The 17,836-nt window shown below is 45.2% G+C and overlaps 3 protein-coding genes across 3 annotated transcripts; 2 read left to right on the forward strand and 1 right to left on the reverse strand.

Annotated features, from left to right (window-relative positions):
- The first annotated feature begins 2,008 nt into the window (after window positions 1–2,008).
- LOC129857180 (microfibrillar-associated protein 5-like) lies at window positions 2,009–8,146 on the forward strand. Its single transcript, XM_055925193.1, has 7 exons — window positions 2,009–2,116; window positions 3,321–3,389; window positions 3,503–3,535; window positions 5,283–5,351; window positions 6,831–6,918; window positions 7,078–7,151; window positions 7,360–8,146. Exons 2-7 carry the CDS (start codon window positions 3,347–3,349, stop codon window positions 7,473–7,475), a joined length of 423 nt encoding a protein of 140 aa, XP_055781168.1. The 5' UTR covers window positions 2,009–2,116; window positions 3,321–3,346; the 3' UTR covers window positions 7,476–8,146.
- A 74-nt stretch (window positions 8,147–8,220) lies between these two features.
- LOC129857179 (adaptin ear-binding coat-associated protein 1-like) lies at window positions 8,221–17,817 on the reverse strand. The gene is made up of 8 exons (XM_055925192.1): window positions 17,687–17,817; window positions 16,618–16,718; window positions 15,943–16,047; window positions 14,699–14,780; window positions 14,198–14,306; window positions 13,721–13,979; window positions 10,845–10,950; window positions 8,221–10,749 (listed from the first exon to the last, which is right to left on the reverse strand). The coding sequence occupies exons 1-8, from the start codon at window positions 17,779–17,781 to the stop codon at window positions 10,695–10,697; spliced, it is 912 nt and encodes a 303-aa protein (XP_055781167.1). The 5' UTR covers window positions 17,782–17,817; the 3' UTR covers window positions 8,221–10,694.
- Window positions 8,879–9,538, forward strand: LOC129856807 (guanine nucleotide exchange factor subunit RIC1-like; the record flags this gene model as incomplete). The annotated part of the gene is made up of 1 exon (XM_055924518.1): window positions 8,879–9,538. A coding segment is annotated over one exon (660 nt), but the record flags the coding sequence as incomplete, so codon positions are not given.
- Window positions 17,818–17,836: the final 19 nt, after the last annotated feature.

Raw genomic sequence — 17,836 nt, forward strand, 5'->3', positions numbered from 1 at the left:
CCAAAAGAGTTTTTTTTTCAACATCCATAAAAGAGGTTGTTTCAACTTTCACTCTGTACCAAATCCGAACGTCCTTTGGACATCAGGCAGAGTCATATTTTCTATGTCTTGCTGACTGGGTCTTGCTCACTATGCCCTCCCTCCCTATTTCTCAGGGTGAAAGCAGAGTGTTCAGAATGGTGGGTCGGTGTGTTCCCTGGCCTGATCTCTCCATCACTCAACCTGTCATCAGCCATGCCTGCCTGACCTTGTTAGGCCAGCGCTTCTCTCCCGCTCACCCCCCCTCACCCCCATCCCCATTGACTATGTAGCCCCGATATGTCAGGGGGATGATGAGTGTGTGTCCCTCTTGAAGTGACTTTGGGAGAGGGGGAGAGAGAGCGCCAGCAGAGTTTTGTTGTCTGTGACTCTGGTAGTATGTGTGACAATATTTATATTGGTCAAGTTCATGGAAGCCTGCTGCACTCAGGTTTCCCCCATACAAGCTATTAATGGTCCCCATGGAAACCCTCTTTTCAACACAAGTAACGGATCAAGCAAAGGGTCAGGAGTTTCGGTCGTGATATTCACTCATCTTTGTTGCAATGCCTTTTGATGTAGCAATATAATTGTCTACTCTAGTTTGTTAATCCTGCACGGTCCTTCGGGTCCCACAGCAGATTTCTGCTTCAGCCCATCACCTAAGTCAACTACCCAACCTAACGTAAGCCCTTGATTAGCGTGATACGGTGTGTGTTAGTGATGGGAACGATCAAAGAATGCACCCCTGTGGGTCCCCAGGACCAGGGTTAAGAACCCCATGAATACAGAAATATGTGTGACCTTTAGCTACAAGCAACTCTGGACAGTGATAAAGGCCGTGCAAGCTTTTACTCCAGCCCAACACTAGCATGTTTCATTCAATCTAGACCATGATACTTTGGTGTACAGTTAGAGCTGGGCTGAAACAAAAGCCTGCACACACTGCTGCTCTTCCGAAACCAGAATTGTCCACTTCTGAGCGGAGACCACACTCACCAACTACACTGTCGTTGTCTGGTGAATACAGCATATCTAATAAGGTGAAGTATCATACAAACTCATTCATAGAATCTACCCTGTAAAGACCTTTATTATACACAGATTTAAAATAGCTATTGATAACAAATGCGTATTTTGCGGTTGTGACCCAGAGACTCTTGACCATTTATTTTAGAACTGTTCTTATGTCAGAAGATTTTGGAGTTAGAAGATTTTATTTGAAAAGAAACTGCTATTAATGTTCATCTGAGAGACTCTGATGTTAAGTTTTATTTTGATCCAAATGATATGGACCATGATTTAACTTCCATTGTTCATGTGTTGATTTTTCATGGAAGATTCTTTATCCATATAATGAAGTGGGCAGAGAACAAACTCTTCTTCACATTATTTAAGATAGAATTTAAATATTGTTTTGAAATTATCAGTAAATGTAAATACAAAAAAGCAAAACGAACCATAAAACTTTGACAAATTTAAAATGTATTTGATATGTAGCACCCCTGTCTGTTAGGTTTATGTACTCTTGTTTGTATATTTCTGTTTTTGTTTTTGTTGTGTTCATAATAAAAATGAAAAAAACTCACCAAGTTTACTGCCCCGCCTAGTGGAGAAAGGGGATCACTGCAAACGGAAGGTCTACCAGACCTGTACCAGTCATTCCGTCATATTCCTTCAGCTGCTCTAAAGCATACTGGGCTAATTGTTAATGTTCATATTTATTACACAATATTCTACCTATCATCGTGTGTTGATCATTATTCTTTCAGTTGTTTGTATTTGTAAGGTGTAAGTTCCTAGTTCAATACGCTGATGTGTTTACTATTAGTGATGGTTATTGTGAAATCCACACATATATATTTTTGATCATGAGTTTGTGTTGTTTGGGTGTATACGAAACCAACTCTGGACTAGAACAATTCTCCCTAAATCTCAGATTGGAGGAGAGGAAAGTCTGAGAGAAAGAGAATTATAATGAGAGGGGAGGACAAGGGGTGGAGGAGAAGAAGGAGGAGGGGATGGAGAGAGAAGGAGGGGAAAGGAGAGAGGACAAAATATTCAAAACAAAGGACGTTTTTGGACGACAGGAAAAGTTGTGAGTATGAAAACATTGTGTTCTTTTCTTAATTTTGAAGACTATAAAGACATTAGTAGCACTGCAGTACTGTATATAGAATGTTTACAATAAATAACATGAAGTACATATACAAAAGACGTATAGAGAAACTAAACTACATTTTACTGCAAAAAAATAACTTTACATGAAGTCATCCTAATAGAATACTGTCTGTGAACTCCGGTCATGGATGACAATATGTCATTCAGAACTAATATATTTTAGAAAGCCATGTGCCCTGGCATACAAGAGTGTATAAATGAGTCAAAGCAAGTTAAATCAATTAACGTTTTCAGGGCCTGGGTAAGATGCTGCTAAAGGAGGAATGGGGTGTTAAACATATTGAGTGACAAAACTGTTTGGATGCTTTAGAACATTCTTAATAAGGTTTACGAAAAGAAAAGTGTATGAAAAGAGCGTGTATGAGAAAGGAGGAGTAGAGGGGTGCTCAGATAGGGCACAAAAACACATTCCTTTGTGAGAACTCATGTCTTGGACTCCAAACTCACACTGACACATCACAAGAGGAATGATGCAGGGAGAGAGCTGAGAGAGTGTGCGTGTGAGAGAGAGAAGGAGAGAGAGAGAGACAGAGAGAGAGTGAGAGAGAGCGAGAGAGACAGAGGGAGAGAGAGAGAGAGAGAGAGACAGAGGGAGAGAGAGAGAGAGAGAGAGAGAGAGAGAGAGACAGAGAGAGAGCGAGAGAGACAGAGGGAGAGAGAGAGAGAGAGAAAGAGCGAGAGAGAGAGAGAGCGAGAGAGAGAGAGACAGAGAGAGAGAGAGAGACAGAGAGAGAGAGAGAGAGAGAGAGAGAGAGAGAGAGAGAGAGAGAGAGAGAGAGAGAGAGAGAGAGAGACAGAGAGAGAGAGACAGAGAGAGAGAGAGAGAGAGAGAGAGAGAGAGAGAGAGGATTAAAACAGCTTCCTGATTCCAGTATTGGATACTATTAACAGCATATATACTGTATCTAGCTCATTTACCTGGATTTCATCAGGTTCACATTTCCTACAACTGCCTTACAGAAGAGTATACATTGCATTAGAAACAGCAGAGGTAGGGCCAGAGGGAGAGCAGAAGGAAGACGGAGGAAATGTAAAGTCGAGATATTGAAGAGTTCCTCTGTGTGAATTGAAACTTTAAACTATTTTCCTCTTTGGGCTTTTGTGGGTCCTGTTTCCTTCAGCTCGTAAACATTCAGCTCTTACAAGGATGGGCAGTCTTCCAATCGCCCTGCTCCTCTGTGGTTTCCACGGTAACCCCTGACAAACACAACACACAAATCATCACCTTCAATTAGGTTTGAGTCCATCTCTGTTTGTTTTAACTCCATAAAACACTCCTCTCATTTGGTTTTCTGTTCCACAGCCCTCACAGCTGTAGCCCAAGCCCCGCAGGCTGGTAATAATCCCTCTATTCAACGGTCACACGTTATTTCAACAGACATTAAGTTGCATGATACAGTTGAAGTCGGAAGTTTACATACATCTTAGCCAAATACATTTAAAATCCGTTTTTCACAATTCCTGACAATTAATCCAAGTAAAAAGTCTGTGTCTTAGGTGAGTTAGGATCACCACTTTATTTTAAGAATGTGAAATGTCAGAATAATAGTTATTATTTCAGCTTTTATTTCTTTCATCACATTCCCAGTGGGTCAGAAGTTTACCTACACTCAATTAGTATTTGGTAGCATTGCCTTTAAATTGTTGAACTTGGGTCAAACGTTTCGGATAGCCTTCCACTAGCTTCCCACAATACGTTGGGTGAATTTTGGCCCATTCCTCCTGACAGAGCTGGTGTAACTGAGTCAGGTTTGTAGGCCTCCTTGCTCGCACACGCTTTTTCAGTTCTGCCCACAAATTTCCTAAGGGAGTGAGGTCAGGGCTTTGTGATGGCTACTCCAATACCTTGACTTTGTTGTCCTTAAGCCATTTTGCCACAACTTTGGAAGTATTCTTGGGGTCATTGTCCATTTGGAAGACCCATTTGCAACCAAGCTTTAACTTCCTGACTGATGTCTTGAGATGTTGCTTCAATATATCCACATAATTTTCCTGCCTCATGATGCCATCTATTTTGTGAAGTGCACCAGTCCCTCTTGCAGCAAAGCACCCCCACAACATGATGCTGCCACCCCCGTGCTTTACGGTTGGGTTGGTGTTCTTCGGCTTGCAATCCTCCCCCTTTTTCCTCCAAACATAACGATGGTCATTATGGCCAAACAGTCCCATTTTTGTTTCATCAGACTAGAGGAAATTTTTCCAAAAAGTACGATCTTTGTCCCCATGTGCAATTGCAAACCCTAGTCTGGCTTTTTTATGGTGGTTTTGGAGCAGTGGCTTCTTCCTTGCTGAGCGGGCTTTCAGGTTATGTCGATATAGGACTCGTTTTACTGTGGATATAGTTACTTTTGTACCTGTTTCCTCCAGCATCTTCACAAGGTCCTTTGCTGTTGTTCTGGGATTGATTTGCACTTTTCGCACCAAAGTACGTTCAACTCGAGGAGACAGAACGCATCTCCTTCCTGAGCGGTATGACGGCTGCGTGGTCCAATGGTGTTTATACTTGCGTACTATTGTTTGTACAGATGAACGTGGTACCTTCAGGCATTTAGAAATTGCTCCCAAGGATGAACCAGACTTGTGGAGGTCCACAATATTTTTTCTGGAGTCTTGCCTGATTTCTTTTGATTTTCCCATGAGTTTGAAGTTTGAAGGTAGGCCTTGAAATACATCCACAGGTACACCTCCAATTGACTCAAATGATGTCAATTAGCCTATCAGAAACTTCTAAAGCCATGACATCCTTTCTGGAATTTTCCAAGCTGTTTAAATGCACAGTCAATTTATTCTATGTAAACTTCTGACCCACTGGAATTGTGATACAGTGCATTATAAGTGAAATAATCCATCTGTAAACAATTCTTGGAAAATTGACTTGTGTCATGCACAAAGTAGATATCCTAACCGACTTTCCAAACTATAGTTTGTTAACAAGAAATTTGTGGAGTGGTTGAAAAACAAGTTTTAATGACTCCAACCTAAGTGTATGTAAACTTCCGACTTCAACAATATGTCTCTGTCTGTGAGTCATGCCGTGGGTAGAGGTCATTCCCATGCTGATTGTGTTGTTTCCCTGCCGGTAGAGGTGGAACTCCCCAGAGGTGACTGGAATGAAGAGGAGGCTTTGGTGTCTGTCTCTACCCTACCGCCTGGTGAGTGAGGTCTGTCTCTACCCTACCGCCTGGTGAGTGAGGTGTCTGTCTCTACCCTACCGCCTGGTGAGTGAGGTCTGTCTCTACCCTACCGCCTGGTGAGTGAGGTGTCTGTCTCTACCCTACCGCCTGGCGAGTGAGGTGTCTGTCTCTACCCTACCGCCTGGTGAGTGAGGTGTCTGTCTCTACCCTACCACCTGGCGAGTGAGGTCTGTCTCTACCCTACCACCTGGTGAGTGAGGTGTCTGTCTCTACCCTACCACCTGGTGAGTGAGGTGCCTGTCTCTACCCTACCACCTGGTGAGTGAGGTGTCTCTCTCTACCCTACCACCTGGTGAGTGAGGTGTCTGTCTCTACCCTACCACCTGGTGAGTGAGGTGTCTGTCTCTACCCTACCGCCTGGTGAGTGAGGTGTCTGTCTCTACCCTACCACCTGGTGAGTGAGGTGTCTGTCTCTACCCTACCACCTGGTGAGTGAGGTGTCTTTCTCTACCCTACCGCCTGGTGAGTGAGGTGTCTGTCTCTACCCTACCACCTAGTGAGTGAGGTGTCTGTCTCTACCCTACCGCCTGGTGAGTGAGGTGTCTGTCTCTACCCTACCACCTGGTGAGTGAGGTGTCTGTCTCTACCCTACCACCTGGTGAGTGAGGTGTCTGTCTCTACCCTACCGCCTGGTGAGTGAGGTGTCTGTCTCTACCCTACCACCTGGTGAGTGAGGTGTCTGTCTCTACCCTACCGCCTGGTGAGTGAGGTGTCTGTCTCTACCCTACCGCCTGGTGAGTGAGGTGTCTGTCTCTACCCTACCGCCTGGTGAGTGAGGTGTCTGTCTCTACCCTACCGCCTGGTGAGTGAGGTGTCTGTCTCTACCCTACCACCTGGTGAGTGAGGTGTCTGTCTCTACCCTACCACCTGGTGAGTGAGGTGTCTGTCTCTACCCTACCACCTGGTGAGTGAGGTGTCTGTCTCTACCCTACCACCTGGTGAGTGAGGTGTCTGTCTCTACCCTACCGCCTGGTGAGTGAGGTGTCTGTCTCTACCCTACCACCTGGTGAGTGAGGTGTCTGTCTCTACCCTACCGCCTGGTGAGTGAGGTGTCTGTCTCTACCCTACCACCTGGTGAGTGAGGTGTCTGTCTCTACCCTACCACCTGGTGAGTGAGGTGTCTGTCTCTACCCTACCGCCTGGTGAGTGAGGTGTCTGTCTCTACCCTACCGCCTGGTGAGTGAGGTCTTCAGTGTGGAACAGAAAGATCACTAAACAATGTTAGGCCAGGGATGACCAGGGATGACCATGGCTGTCCAGGGGTGTCCATGGGTGTCCAGGGATGACCAGGGATGACCAGGGGTGTCCAGGGATGACCATGGCTGTCCAGGGGTGTCCAGGGATGACCAGGGGTGACCAGGGATGACCAGGGGTGTCCAGTGTTATCTAAACATTGTGTGTGAGTTATCTGGATGTTGTGTGTATCCTCTGTGCTAGACTGTAGGGAAGAGACGTATCCCTGCACCAGGATGTACTCTGTCCACCGGCCCATCAAGAGATGCATCCACTCCCTCTGCCTTTACAGGTAAACTGCAGGAAAACATAGACACACTCAGTGCCTCCTGGTCATGCAGTCAAAGTTCATTGGTTTCAACCTGAGAGCCTGTACAGAGAGGCATGTTTTAGAGACAGCAGCTGGGCTCTGATTATAGTGTAATGATGTCTGTCTCCTGCTTTTTCTCAGCCTCCCTCGTGTCTATGTGATCAACAAGGAGATCTGTGTTAGAACTGTCTGCCAACAGGAGGAGTACCTGAAGGGTAAGACAGTCCACCTGATAGCACTTCATTAGACCCGTTGTTAGGATTACAACAACATAACAATCTTAGAGTGCATGAAACACTTACTGACTTTAGGATCGCACGTACATCTGAGCCCACACATCCTCTCTCTCTTTCTCACACATTCTCTCTCTCTTTCTTACACATTCTCTCTATTCAATCTCTCTCTCTTTTCTCTCCATCCCAGCTGAGCTCTGCAGGGAGCGGTCCGGCTGGCCCAAACGCTTCCAGAGGTCAACCACCAATAAGAAACGCTGTCACAATCGCCGCAGCAACCCCACAACCTGGGAAAACAAGGCCTGATGGGCCCAAGATGTCGGAGATGGAAGGAGGGGCGAAGGAAGAAGGGAGGAAGGAGAGAAGGAGTAGGAGGGAGGACACCCTTGGAGACAGAACACTGGGTTGTCTCCATAAAAACACCCCAAAACACCATAAATCCACCACTCAACACCTGGTGCTAGCCTGTGCCTTAATACACACACACACACACACACACACACACACACACACACACACACACACACACACACACACACACACACACACACACACACACACACACACACACACACACACACACACACACACACACAACCACGCACACATACACACACAAACAACATATATATAGAACACAGTCCACGTAACTCCAGTTAAGAACAGTCTGTGTCATACTTCTCAGTTCTTCTATTAGCCCTGTGTTTTATTAGAACTGTCTGTGAATATCAGGGGAGAAATCACTCCCCACAGATTTGACCTGTGTTTTATTTGACACGGCTCATGTTCTGTGCTGTTGCGGGCTGTATAATACTGTTCAGATGGAACGCTGTTGAGTTACTGTAGTTGTGTACTGTAGAGACAGTCTGAGAACAAAGTATCTACTCTGTCATTACTGACACCTTATTGTAAAGCACTCTATCACAATCCAATACCAAAGCAGTGCAATACTACCCAATAAAATGTAATGTGGTTTATATGTGGATTGCTTTATTGATGGAGTCCAGTTTTTTCCCTCATGTAGATAAAAAGAAAACAAGTCAACCTTGACTCAACATTAGTTGATATCTTTATGCTTTGATTTTCAATACATCAACATTTACATACACATATATTGTATTTGTAATGTCAAGAACAAACACATAAACCAACATGAGTAGGATCTACACAGACTCTCACCAGTTCATACCAGTTCTCCCACTAGCTGTGTTCTCACACAGGAAATCAATCAATTATCACCTCATTAATCAACATCATGTCATCAGTTAATGCAAATGTTGGAGTCCATGTGTGTGAAAGACACACACAATGATAAGTACAAAAGCCACATAACTGGCTTACTGTAATATTATGATGTCCTGTACAACATTATAACCCTTCCTTCCCTCCCTCTATCCCTCCATCCTTTATCCCTCCCTCCATCCATCCATCCCTCCCTCTATCCCTCCCTCCATCCTTTATCCCTCCCTCTATCCCTTTCTCCATCCATCCATCCCTCCATCCTTTATCCCTCCCTCTATCCCTCCCTCCATCCATCCATCCCTCCATCCTTTATCCCTCCCTCCATCCATCCATCCCTCCATCCTTTATCCCTCCCTCCATCCATCCATCCCTCCATCCCTCCATCCTTTATCCCTCCCTCCATCCTTTATCCCTCCCACTATCCCTCCCTCCCTCCATCCTTTATCCCTCCCTCCATCCATCCATCCATCCATCCCTCCATCCTTTATCCCTCCCTCCATCCTTTATCCCTCCCACTATCCCTCCCTCCATCCATCCATCCCTCCATCCTTTATCCCTCCCTCTATCCCTCCCTCCATCCATCCATCCCTCCATCCTTTATCCCTCCCTCCATCCATACATCCATCCATCCCTCCATCCTTTATCCCTCCCTCCATCCTTTATCCCTCCCACTATCCCTCCCTCCATCCATCCATCCCTCCATCCTCTATCCCTCCCTCCATCCTTTATCCCTCCCTCCATCCATCCTTTATCCCTCCCTCCATCCTTTATCCCTCCCACTATCCCTCCCTCCATCCATCCATCCCTCCATCCTTTATCCCTCCCTCCATCCATCCATCCATCCATCCCTCCATCCTTTATCCCTCCCTCCATCCTTTATCCATCCTTTATCCCTCCCACTATCCCTCCCTCCATCCATCCATCCCTCCATCCTCTATCCCTCCCTCCATCCATCCATCCCTCCATCCTTTATCCCTCCCTCCATCCATCCATCCATCCATCCCTCCATCCTTTATCCCTCCCTCCATCCTTTATCCCTCCATCCTTTAAAACATTGCATCTCACAAGGACTGGAATGGTCTGACTGCATTGACAGCGTTACGTTAGTTCCAGGGTACAACGTATAGAATACAGACGGACGGACGGACAGACAGACAGTTGTATGTACACACACAGGGCTATTCATCCAGCAGGGCAAAAGTCGTGACCTAAATGAGTCATCACTACCCAGAAACCCCTAGGGACTGTTGATTACATCACTAGGCCTAAATCAGGCCTGTCTATCACCCCATGGGTTTAAGCCCTTCCTCACCCTCCATCCATCCTCAGACCCCACCCATCTTTCCCTTCCCTCAATCAGCACACTTTTTTCCTCTCTCTCCCTCCATTTCTGTGTTAATTGACCAACTAACACCAGCCTCCTGTTAAAACAATGCAGCCAAGTGACCCAGACAAGTGCCCATTCCTAGCAGTGATAACGTCCACAGCAGTTGCTGATGTGCATCTCACCACTCTCCCTGTCAGACTGTGGTTGTAGGACCGCAATAGCCCACTAAGGGGCGCCAAACAGCATGGCTGCTGTGTAAACTTACAGTAGATCAGTGTCCACTCAAAGCAGAAGCTGCTCCAAAGCACAGCTCCAGACTCACCGTGGCCTAACCTTAGCAATTAAGAGGAAAAAGCTAAACTGACCTTGGATCAGATATAAGATAACTTGGTCATATACTAATGCATCCTGTAAATCAGTTATTTCAGGCGATAATTCCAGTTGTACTGGAGATTCTAAAGGAAAATTAGCTACAACACTACCACAACAACAATGGGAATTACAAACTACTGACACTATATACATTTACAATAATATATTATGTACATAAATGAATTAATGTATTTATTTATCAAGACTATATTAGTGTGAGCCCCCATCATTCCTTTCTGTAACATCTTTCATTTATAGACATTTAACCTCAGTCTTTTCTCTCAGCAATAAATACATACTCTGTTGCAATAGATAGAGAGACAGAGGGAGAGAAGGGCAAGGAGAGGGGGACGGGGGAAGAGAGTGTAACTTTGGGGCTGAGAGGGAAAGATGTAGAAGGAGAGGATGGTAAGGAGAGGAAGCCAGGAGAGGGGTAAAGAGAGAGAGAAATAAAGAGAGGGGGAGAGAGAGAGAAAGAGTACACTGAGGTTGAGGTGATAATATACAGTGTTCTGCTGGAGTCCTCCCCTGGTCAGGGGTTAAAGGTCAGGTGAAGGTCAAGTGAAAGGGATTGTGGGAGGGCCTCAGAACTGCTGCCAGTTGGTAGAACCATCATCGTTGGCGAGAGGAGACATTGACCTGCATTATGGGGAAAAAGAGGAGAGCATTAATGGGGGGAACAGAATAATGAAAGAAGAGAGAAAAGGATGAAAGACAGAAGATTATCCTCTTACTTTTCTGGGGCAGAGAAGTCTCCCCACATGTCCGAGCCGCCTGTAGGGTTGGGGTTCGGCTGCACCACAGAGTTGGAGTTACTGCTGTCCAGGTCTAACAAACAGCCTGAGAACAGAGAGATGATAGAATTAGGAATTAGAGAACTAATTTAATAGGATCTCTATGGAGACAACACACATCAGACTCTTCAATACACACCCTCTACTGCTTTCTCTACATTCATACTCTAACGACAACAGCCTTTTTTCTTGGTTAGCTCATAAAACTAAAAGAAAAAACACCCAGGGCCCCATTCAATCCTTAACCTAATTACACAGTGGCATATAAAACATACACTTTTTCCCTTCAGTCAAATGAATTCACAGCATGGTTTGGGGAACTGTAAAAATAGACTACAACAATGGAAGCAAAAAGCGCTATACAGAAAAAGCAGTTACTAGGGTAACCGAACAAGATAAACAAACAGATGAATCAGAAGCAGCAATATAAGAACAGGGTCACATTCAGGAGAACACACCGCTCTGAACGTTGCACATAGAATTGTCTTGTAAGGAGCTGACATCATCCCTGATGATCATCCCTGATGTCCTTCCAGAGACACCTGAAACCCCACCTCTTTAAGGAATACCTAGGATAGGATAAAGTAATCCTTCTGACCCCCCCCCCCCCCCCCCTTAAAAGATTTAGATCCACTATTGTAAAGTGGCTGTTCCACTGGATGTCATAAGGTGAATGCACCAATTTGTAAGTCGCTCTGGATAAGAGCGTCTGCTAAATGATTTAAATGTAAATGTAAATCTACATGCCAGAGCAGATCTATACTGAACTAAAATATAAACGCAACCTGCAGCAATTTCAATGATTTTAATGAGTTACAGATCATATACGGAAATCAGTCAATTGAAATAAATAAATTAGGCCATAATCTATGGATTTCACATGAGAGGCCAGGGGCACAGCCATAGGTGGGCCTGTGAGGACATAGGCCCACCCACTTGTGAGCCAGGCCCAGTCAATCAGAGTTTTCCCCACAAAAGGGCTTTATTACAGACAGAAATACTGCTCAATATCCTCAGCTGTCCAGGTGGCTGGTCTAAGACGATCCCACAGGTGAAGAAGCCGGATGTGGAGGTTCTGGGCTGGCGTGGTTATGCGTGGTCTGCGGTTGTGAGGCCAGTTAGACGTACTGCCAAATTCTCTAAAGCAATGGGGGACGGCTTATGGTAGAGAAATTAACATTAAATTCTCTGGCAACAGCACTGGTGGACATTTCTGCAGTCAGCATGCCAATTCCACACTCCCTCAAAACATCTGTGGCATTTTGTGTGACAGAACTGCACATTTTAGAGTGGCCTTTTATTGTCACCAGCACAAGGTGCAGCTGTGTAATGATCATGCTGTTTAATCAGCTTCTTGATATGCCACACCTGTCAGGTGGTACAATTGCAGTATCTTGGCAAAAGAGAAATGCTCACTAACAGGGATGTAAACAAAATTGTGAACAAAATTTGAGAAAACTAAGCTTTTTGTGCATATGGAACATTTCTGAGATATTTTATTTCAGCTTATGAAACATGGGACCAACACTTTACATGTTGTGTTTATATTTTTGTTTATTATATACACTATATATACACAATATGTGAATATCCCTTCAAATTAGTGGATTCGGCTACTTCAGCCACATCTGTTGCTGACAGGTGTATAAAATCGAGCACACAGTCATGAAATCTCCATAGACAAACATTGGCAGTAGAATGGCCTTACTGAAGAGCTCAGTGACTTTCAACGCGACACTGTCATAAGATGCCACATTTCCAACAAGTCAGTTTGTCAAATTTCATCCCTGCTAGAGCTGCCCCAGTCAACTGTAAGTGCTGTTATTGTGAAGTTGAAACGTCTAGGAACAACAACGGCTCAGACGCGAAGTGGTAGGCCACACAAGCTCACAGAACGGGACCGCAGAGTGCTGAAGAGCGTAGAGCGTAAAGATCGACTGTCCTCTGTTGCAACATTCACTAACGAGTTCCAAACTGCCTCTGGAAGCAACGTCAGCATAGGAACTGTTCGCCGGGAGCTTCATGAAATAGGTTTCCATGGCCGAGCAGCTGCACACAAGCCTAAGATCACCATGCACAATGCCAAGCGTTGGCTGGAGTGGTGTAAAGGTCGCTGCCATTGGACTCTGGAGCAGTGGAAACGCGTTCTCTAGAGTGACAAATACACTTCACCATCAGGCAGTATGACGGACGAGTCTGGGTTTGGCGGATGCCAGGAGAACACTACCTGCTCCAATGCATAGTGCCAACTGTCAAGTTTGGTGGAGGAGGAATAAAGGTCTGGGGCTGTTTTTCATGGCTCAGGCTAGTGCCCTTCGTTCCAGTGAAGGGAAATCCTAACGCTACAGCATACAATGACCTTCTAGACGATTCTGTGCTTCCAACTTTGTGGCAACAGTTTGGGGAAGGCCATTTCCTGTTTCAGCATGACAATGCCCCAGCGCACAAAGCGAGGTCCATACAGAAATGGTTTGTTGAGGTCGGTGTGGAAGAACTTGACTGGCCTGCACTGAGCCCTGACCTTAACCCCATCGAACACCTTTGGGATGAATAGGAACGCCGACCGCGAGCCAGGCCTAATCGCCCAACATCAGTGCCTGACCTCACTAATGCTCTTGTGGCTGAATGGAAGCAAGTCCTCACACCAATGTTCCAACATCTAGTGGAAAGCCTTCCCAGAAAAGTGGAGGCTGTTATAGCAGCAAAGGGGGGGACCAACAGGTGTCCACATACTTTTGGGCATGTAGTGTATATCTGTCTGAACAACCAGTATCATTACACCTCGCTGAACGTGGCCCAAAATGCTGTTCACCTACCTGTGTTACTTCCCCCTGAGAACATGTCACTTCCTGCTGAGAATGTGTTGTTTCCTCCTGAAAATGTGTCACTACCCCCTGAAAACGAGTCACTTCCCGCAGAAAATAAGTCTCCCCCTGAGAATAAACCTTCGTTGTCATTGGAGGAACTTGACATAGGGGGAGGGGCTATCTTGGCACCACCACCGCCAGGGGGAGGAGGGAGGAGCCCAAAGCCACCAGCGCTCTGGGGGCGGGACTTGTCTCTCTTTCTGCCTTGCTGAGAGAGGAACAGAAATGGAAAGAAAGAGAGAGGGGCGACGGGTGAGAAGGAAGGAGAGAGGAATAGGTGTTTGAGTGATAGCTTGACAAAGCTTATAAACAGAGCATGGGTTTGCAACGTGTGCGTGCAAACGTGCATGTTCGCTTTTTAGTTGTTAAGCGCTAACCAGATGGTACCATGGTAGGAGTGTTATGGGTATGAGTTGAAGAAGTTACCCCGATATTGAGAGTGATGGTCTGTCCTTCTTTGAAACCCAGGTCCAGTTTAGGAGTGTTGTCTGGAGTCTGAGACTGCTTACTGATCTCAAGCTCCTGTTTCACCCACCTGAGAGAGAGACAGAGAGACAGAGGTAGGTAGAGAGAGAGAGAAAGAGATATATACAGTAAACAGATAGAGAGAAAGAATGAGTGGGCAAAAGGAACAGAGCGTTATAGCTAGATATAACATTTCAAGCGTCTTTTTCTTTTGAAAAATTTGATGTGCATAATGTTTACTGTTAATTTGTGATTGTTTATTTGTCTTGCTTTGGTAATATAAACATGTTTTCCATGTCAATAAAGCCCCTTTGAATTGGATCGAGAGTTATATAGTGAAACAGATGACAGGCTATTACTAATTCATGTCAGTTAGAAGTCAACATTCTAGCTCTGAGCTGCACTTGTTTTGCTAATGTTATGAGAGTTTTGTGACAGCTGACAGCTGTAAGAGCAACACACTTAAAGTGGTCCTGCAGCGCCACGTTGAAGTCAAACGAGTCTCCTCTGTCCCCGAACCCGATGCCTATGAACGCACTGCGACCTGAGAGACAGAGGCCAAAGAAGAACAACAGACCAATGTAAATTACAAATCAAATCACTTCGTACACACACTGAACCTAAAACAGAGACATAGCACAGTGAGAAACAACTGATTGTGTACTCCAAATGCTGTAGTAGAATACTGTTTCATACTACACACTCAAATGATCCAAAACATACATTGTTATTACTGTGGTATACTACTACTACTACTACTACTACTACTACTATACTGAACAAAAATATAAATGCACCATGCAACAATTTCAACAATTTTACTGAGTTACAGTTCATGTAAGGAAATCAGTCAATTGAAATAAATGAATTATCCCCTGATCTATGGATTTCACATGATTGGGCAGGGGTGCAGACATGGATGGGCCTGGGAGGGCATAAGCTCACCCACTTGGGAGCCAAGCCCACCCACTGTGGTGCTAGGCCCAGCCAATCAGAATAGGTTTTTCCCCACAAAAGGGCTTTAGTACAGACAGAAATACTCCTCAGTTTCATCAGCTGTCTGGGTGGCTGGTCTCAGACTATCACGCAGGTGAAGAAGCCAGATGTGGATGTCCTGGGCTGGACTGGTTAAACGTGGACTGAGGTTGTGAGCGCGGTTGGATGTAATGCCAAATTTTCTAAAACAAAGTTGGAGACGGCTTATGGTAGAGAAATAAACATTACATTCTCTGGCAACAGCTCTGATGGACATTCCCGCAGTCAGCATGCCAATTGCACACTCCCTCAAAACTTGAGACATCTGTGGGATTGTGTTGTGTGACAAAACTACACATTTTAGAGTGGCCATTTATTTTCACCAGCACAAGGTGCACCTGTGTAATGCCGATGCTGTTTAATCAGCTTCTTGATATGCCGCACCTGTCAGGTGGATGGATTATCTTGGCAAAGGATATATTCTCACTAAAAGGGATGTAAACAAATATGTGCCATTTTTCTTTTGATAAATAAGCTTTTTGTGCGTATGGAACATTTCTGGGATCTTTTATTTCAGCTCATGAAACATGGGAACAAAACTTTACATATTGCGTTTATATTTTTGTTCAGTATAATAAATACTAATAGAAAATGTGAGAAAGTAGTGTGTGATACTTCTGTCCTTTCTAATTTGGCCAGATGGTGACTAGTGATGACAACCAACAACCCACCACTCTCATCCTGGATCCGAAGCACAAAGTAACGACTGGAGTCACTGACGGTTTCTATGGCGATGCCAGGGTACTCGTCCACTGGTGCCTGTGCAAACAGCTCCCCTGCAGAGACGGAGGGTAATTAGAACTCAGGCATTATAACTAATGGTTCAAGTCAAGAGTCAGAGAGCAAGGTGGAACAGTTAACATGGTCCTTTCAGATCAACAAGAAGTGCCCAGGGGACAATTTGGAATTGGGCACGATGATCTTCTGACTAGAAGTGCCTTGAGGTGGGCTAGGGGCTAGGGTAGGAGTTCCCAATTACATTCAGCAGTGGGCTAATTTTCCCTTGAACGGATGCTCGGAACATAGTTATAAATAATTTGTACACTGGAATTTGACTGCAAGAAACAGATATAGTATTTGACAAAAACAGAATCATTTCAAACCTTGATTATATTGGGATACGATCACATATGCCTCTCTATTTATGCGTGAGAATACTTGGGAACAGATTTCCTTAATTAAAATTACTTTGAGCATTTCCTGGTGATTTTACAGTCTTTTATGTCTAAGAACAAAAATAATTATTTGTAAAAATGTAAAACTTGGGGGGCCAAATAAAATTTGGCCTGCGGGCCGCCTATTGGGTAACCCTGGGCTAGGGGCTAGGGGTCGATTTGGCCTCTCACCAGAGATCTTGTCCTCCAGTTTGATGAAAGCCACTTTTCCCCGAGCCGTCACTCTCATGCGGCCTGTCCAATCAGGGGCGTCCAGCTTCCAATCCGCAGCCCTGAGGGAGACACAGACTGCCAATCAGGGATGAGACTGACTGTATAGGTGTGTGTGTGAGAAAGAGGGAGACCATGTTGATAACCAACCACCACACTTTGATACCGAAATGATAGTGACTAGGCTGGCAGTTCACCAGAACTGGAGTGGAATATTCCCTCATTACTATTACTCACTACATCACACAACAGACTCAGCTTTGTGCGTGGTCATGGCACTTTACTAGTGGTCAGCCAATCAACTCCCGGGAGACAGATACAGTATGAAGCGCTGTCCAGTCAGCATGGAGATAGGCTGGATCACGTTAAAACACCAGCCAATGAACAAATGGGTAAACACAATATAGTCACACACACTGCCAAACGTAGACTGTACCCTAACAGGACAGAAGTCACTGTCAACAAGAGATCATTTAACGAACCCTGGTCAGAAAGTAATAGGGTAGGCTACAACAGAGAAAATGCCCAGATAATCCTCAAAGGGAGTAAAAATCTCACCTAATCCTCTAGACCTTTAAATACCGTAGTACCCGCTATAGCCCTTCACTAAACATTCGCCCCAAAGCAGAGTGCAGTCAAAGCGCATTCTGTAAAAAGGGCACACGACACGGTCACGTTTTCGCACTGTAAACAGGATTCAGTGTCATTGTCTGATACCGACAGGTGGAATACAATAATGACAGGTATATTCTCCCTATCCATCCCACTACGCACAACCTTGACATCTGGTGGTAGATTATTCTTCCCCAATACAAGTCAACCAAGTAAACCACCTTAGAAAAAGCTATTGCGTACTGCAAAGGCGTCAGAGACGACCATTATAGCCTTTATATGGGCTATGCATTCCCTTGATGTGGGGACAAGAGCTTTTCCTATGGGGACGTTTATTTATCGCCGCATCAAACAATGGATGCTGGAGTCAGACCAGGGCAAGGTCACTGGTTGATGGTGACGGAACCGGGTCTCTTACCTGACTCCCCGGTTCGATGCCCGCGGCGGGATTCGGTAAACGTTGACGTCAGGTTTCACACACAGGATCGACTCGTATTCGCCCTCGGTCGCCATCTTGACTTTAATTCAATCGGTGTGTGGTGATCGTGCACGTTAACGGGTGCGAGAG

Source organism: Salvelinus fontinalis, chromosome 6 (assembly GCF_029448725.1).
Source record: "Salvelinus fontinalis isolate EN_2023a chromosome 6, ASM2944872v1, whole genome shotgun sequence".
Classification (NCBI taxonomy): domain Eukaryota; kingdom Metazoa; phylum Chordata; class Actinopteri; order Salmoniformes; family Salmonidae; genus Salvelinus; species Salvelinus fontinalis.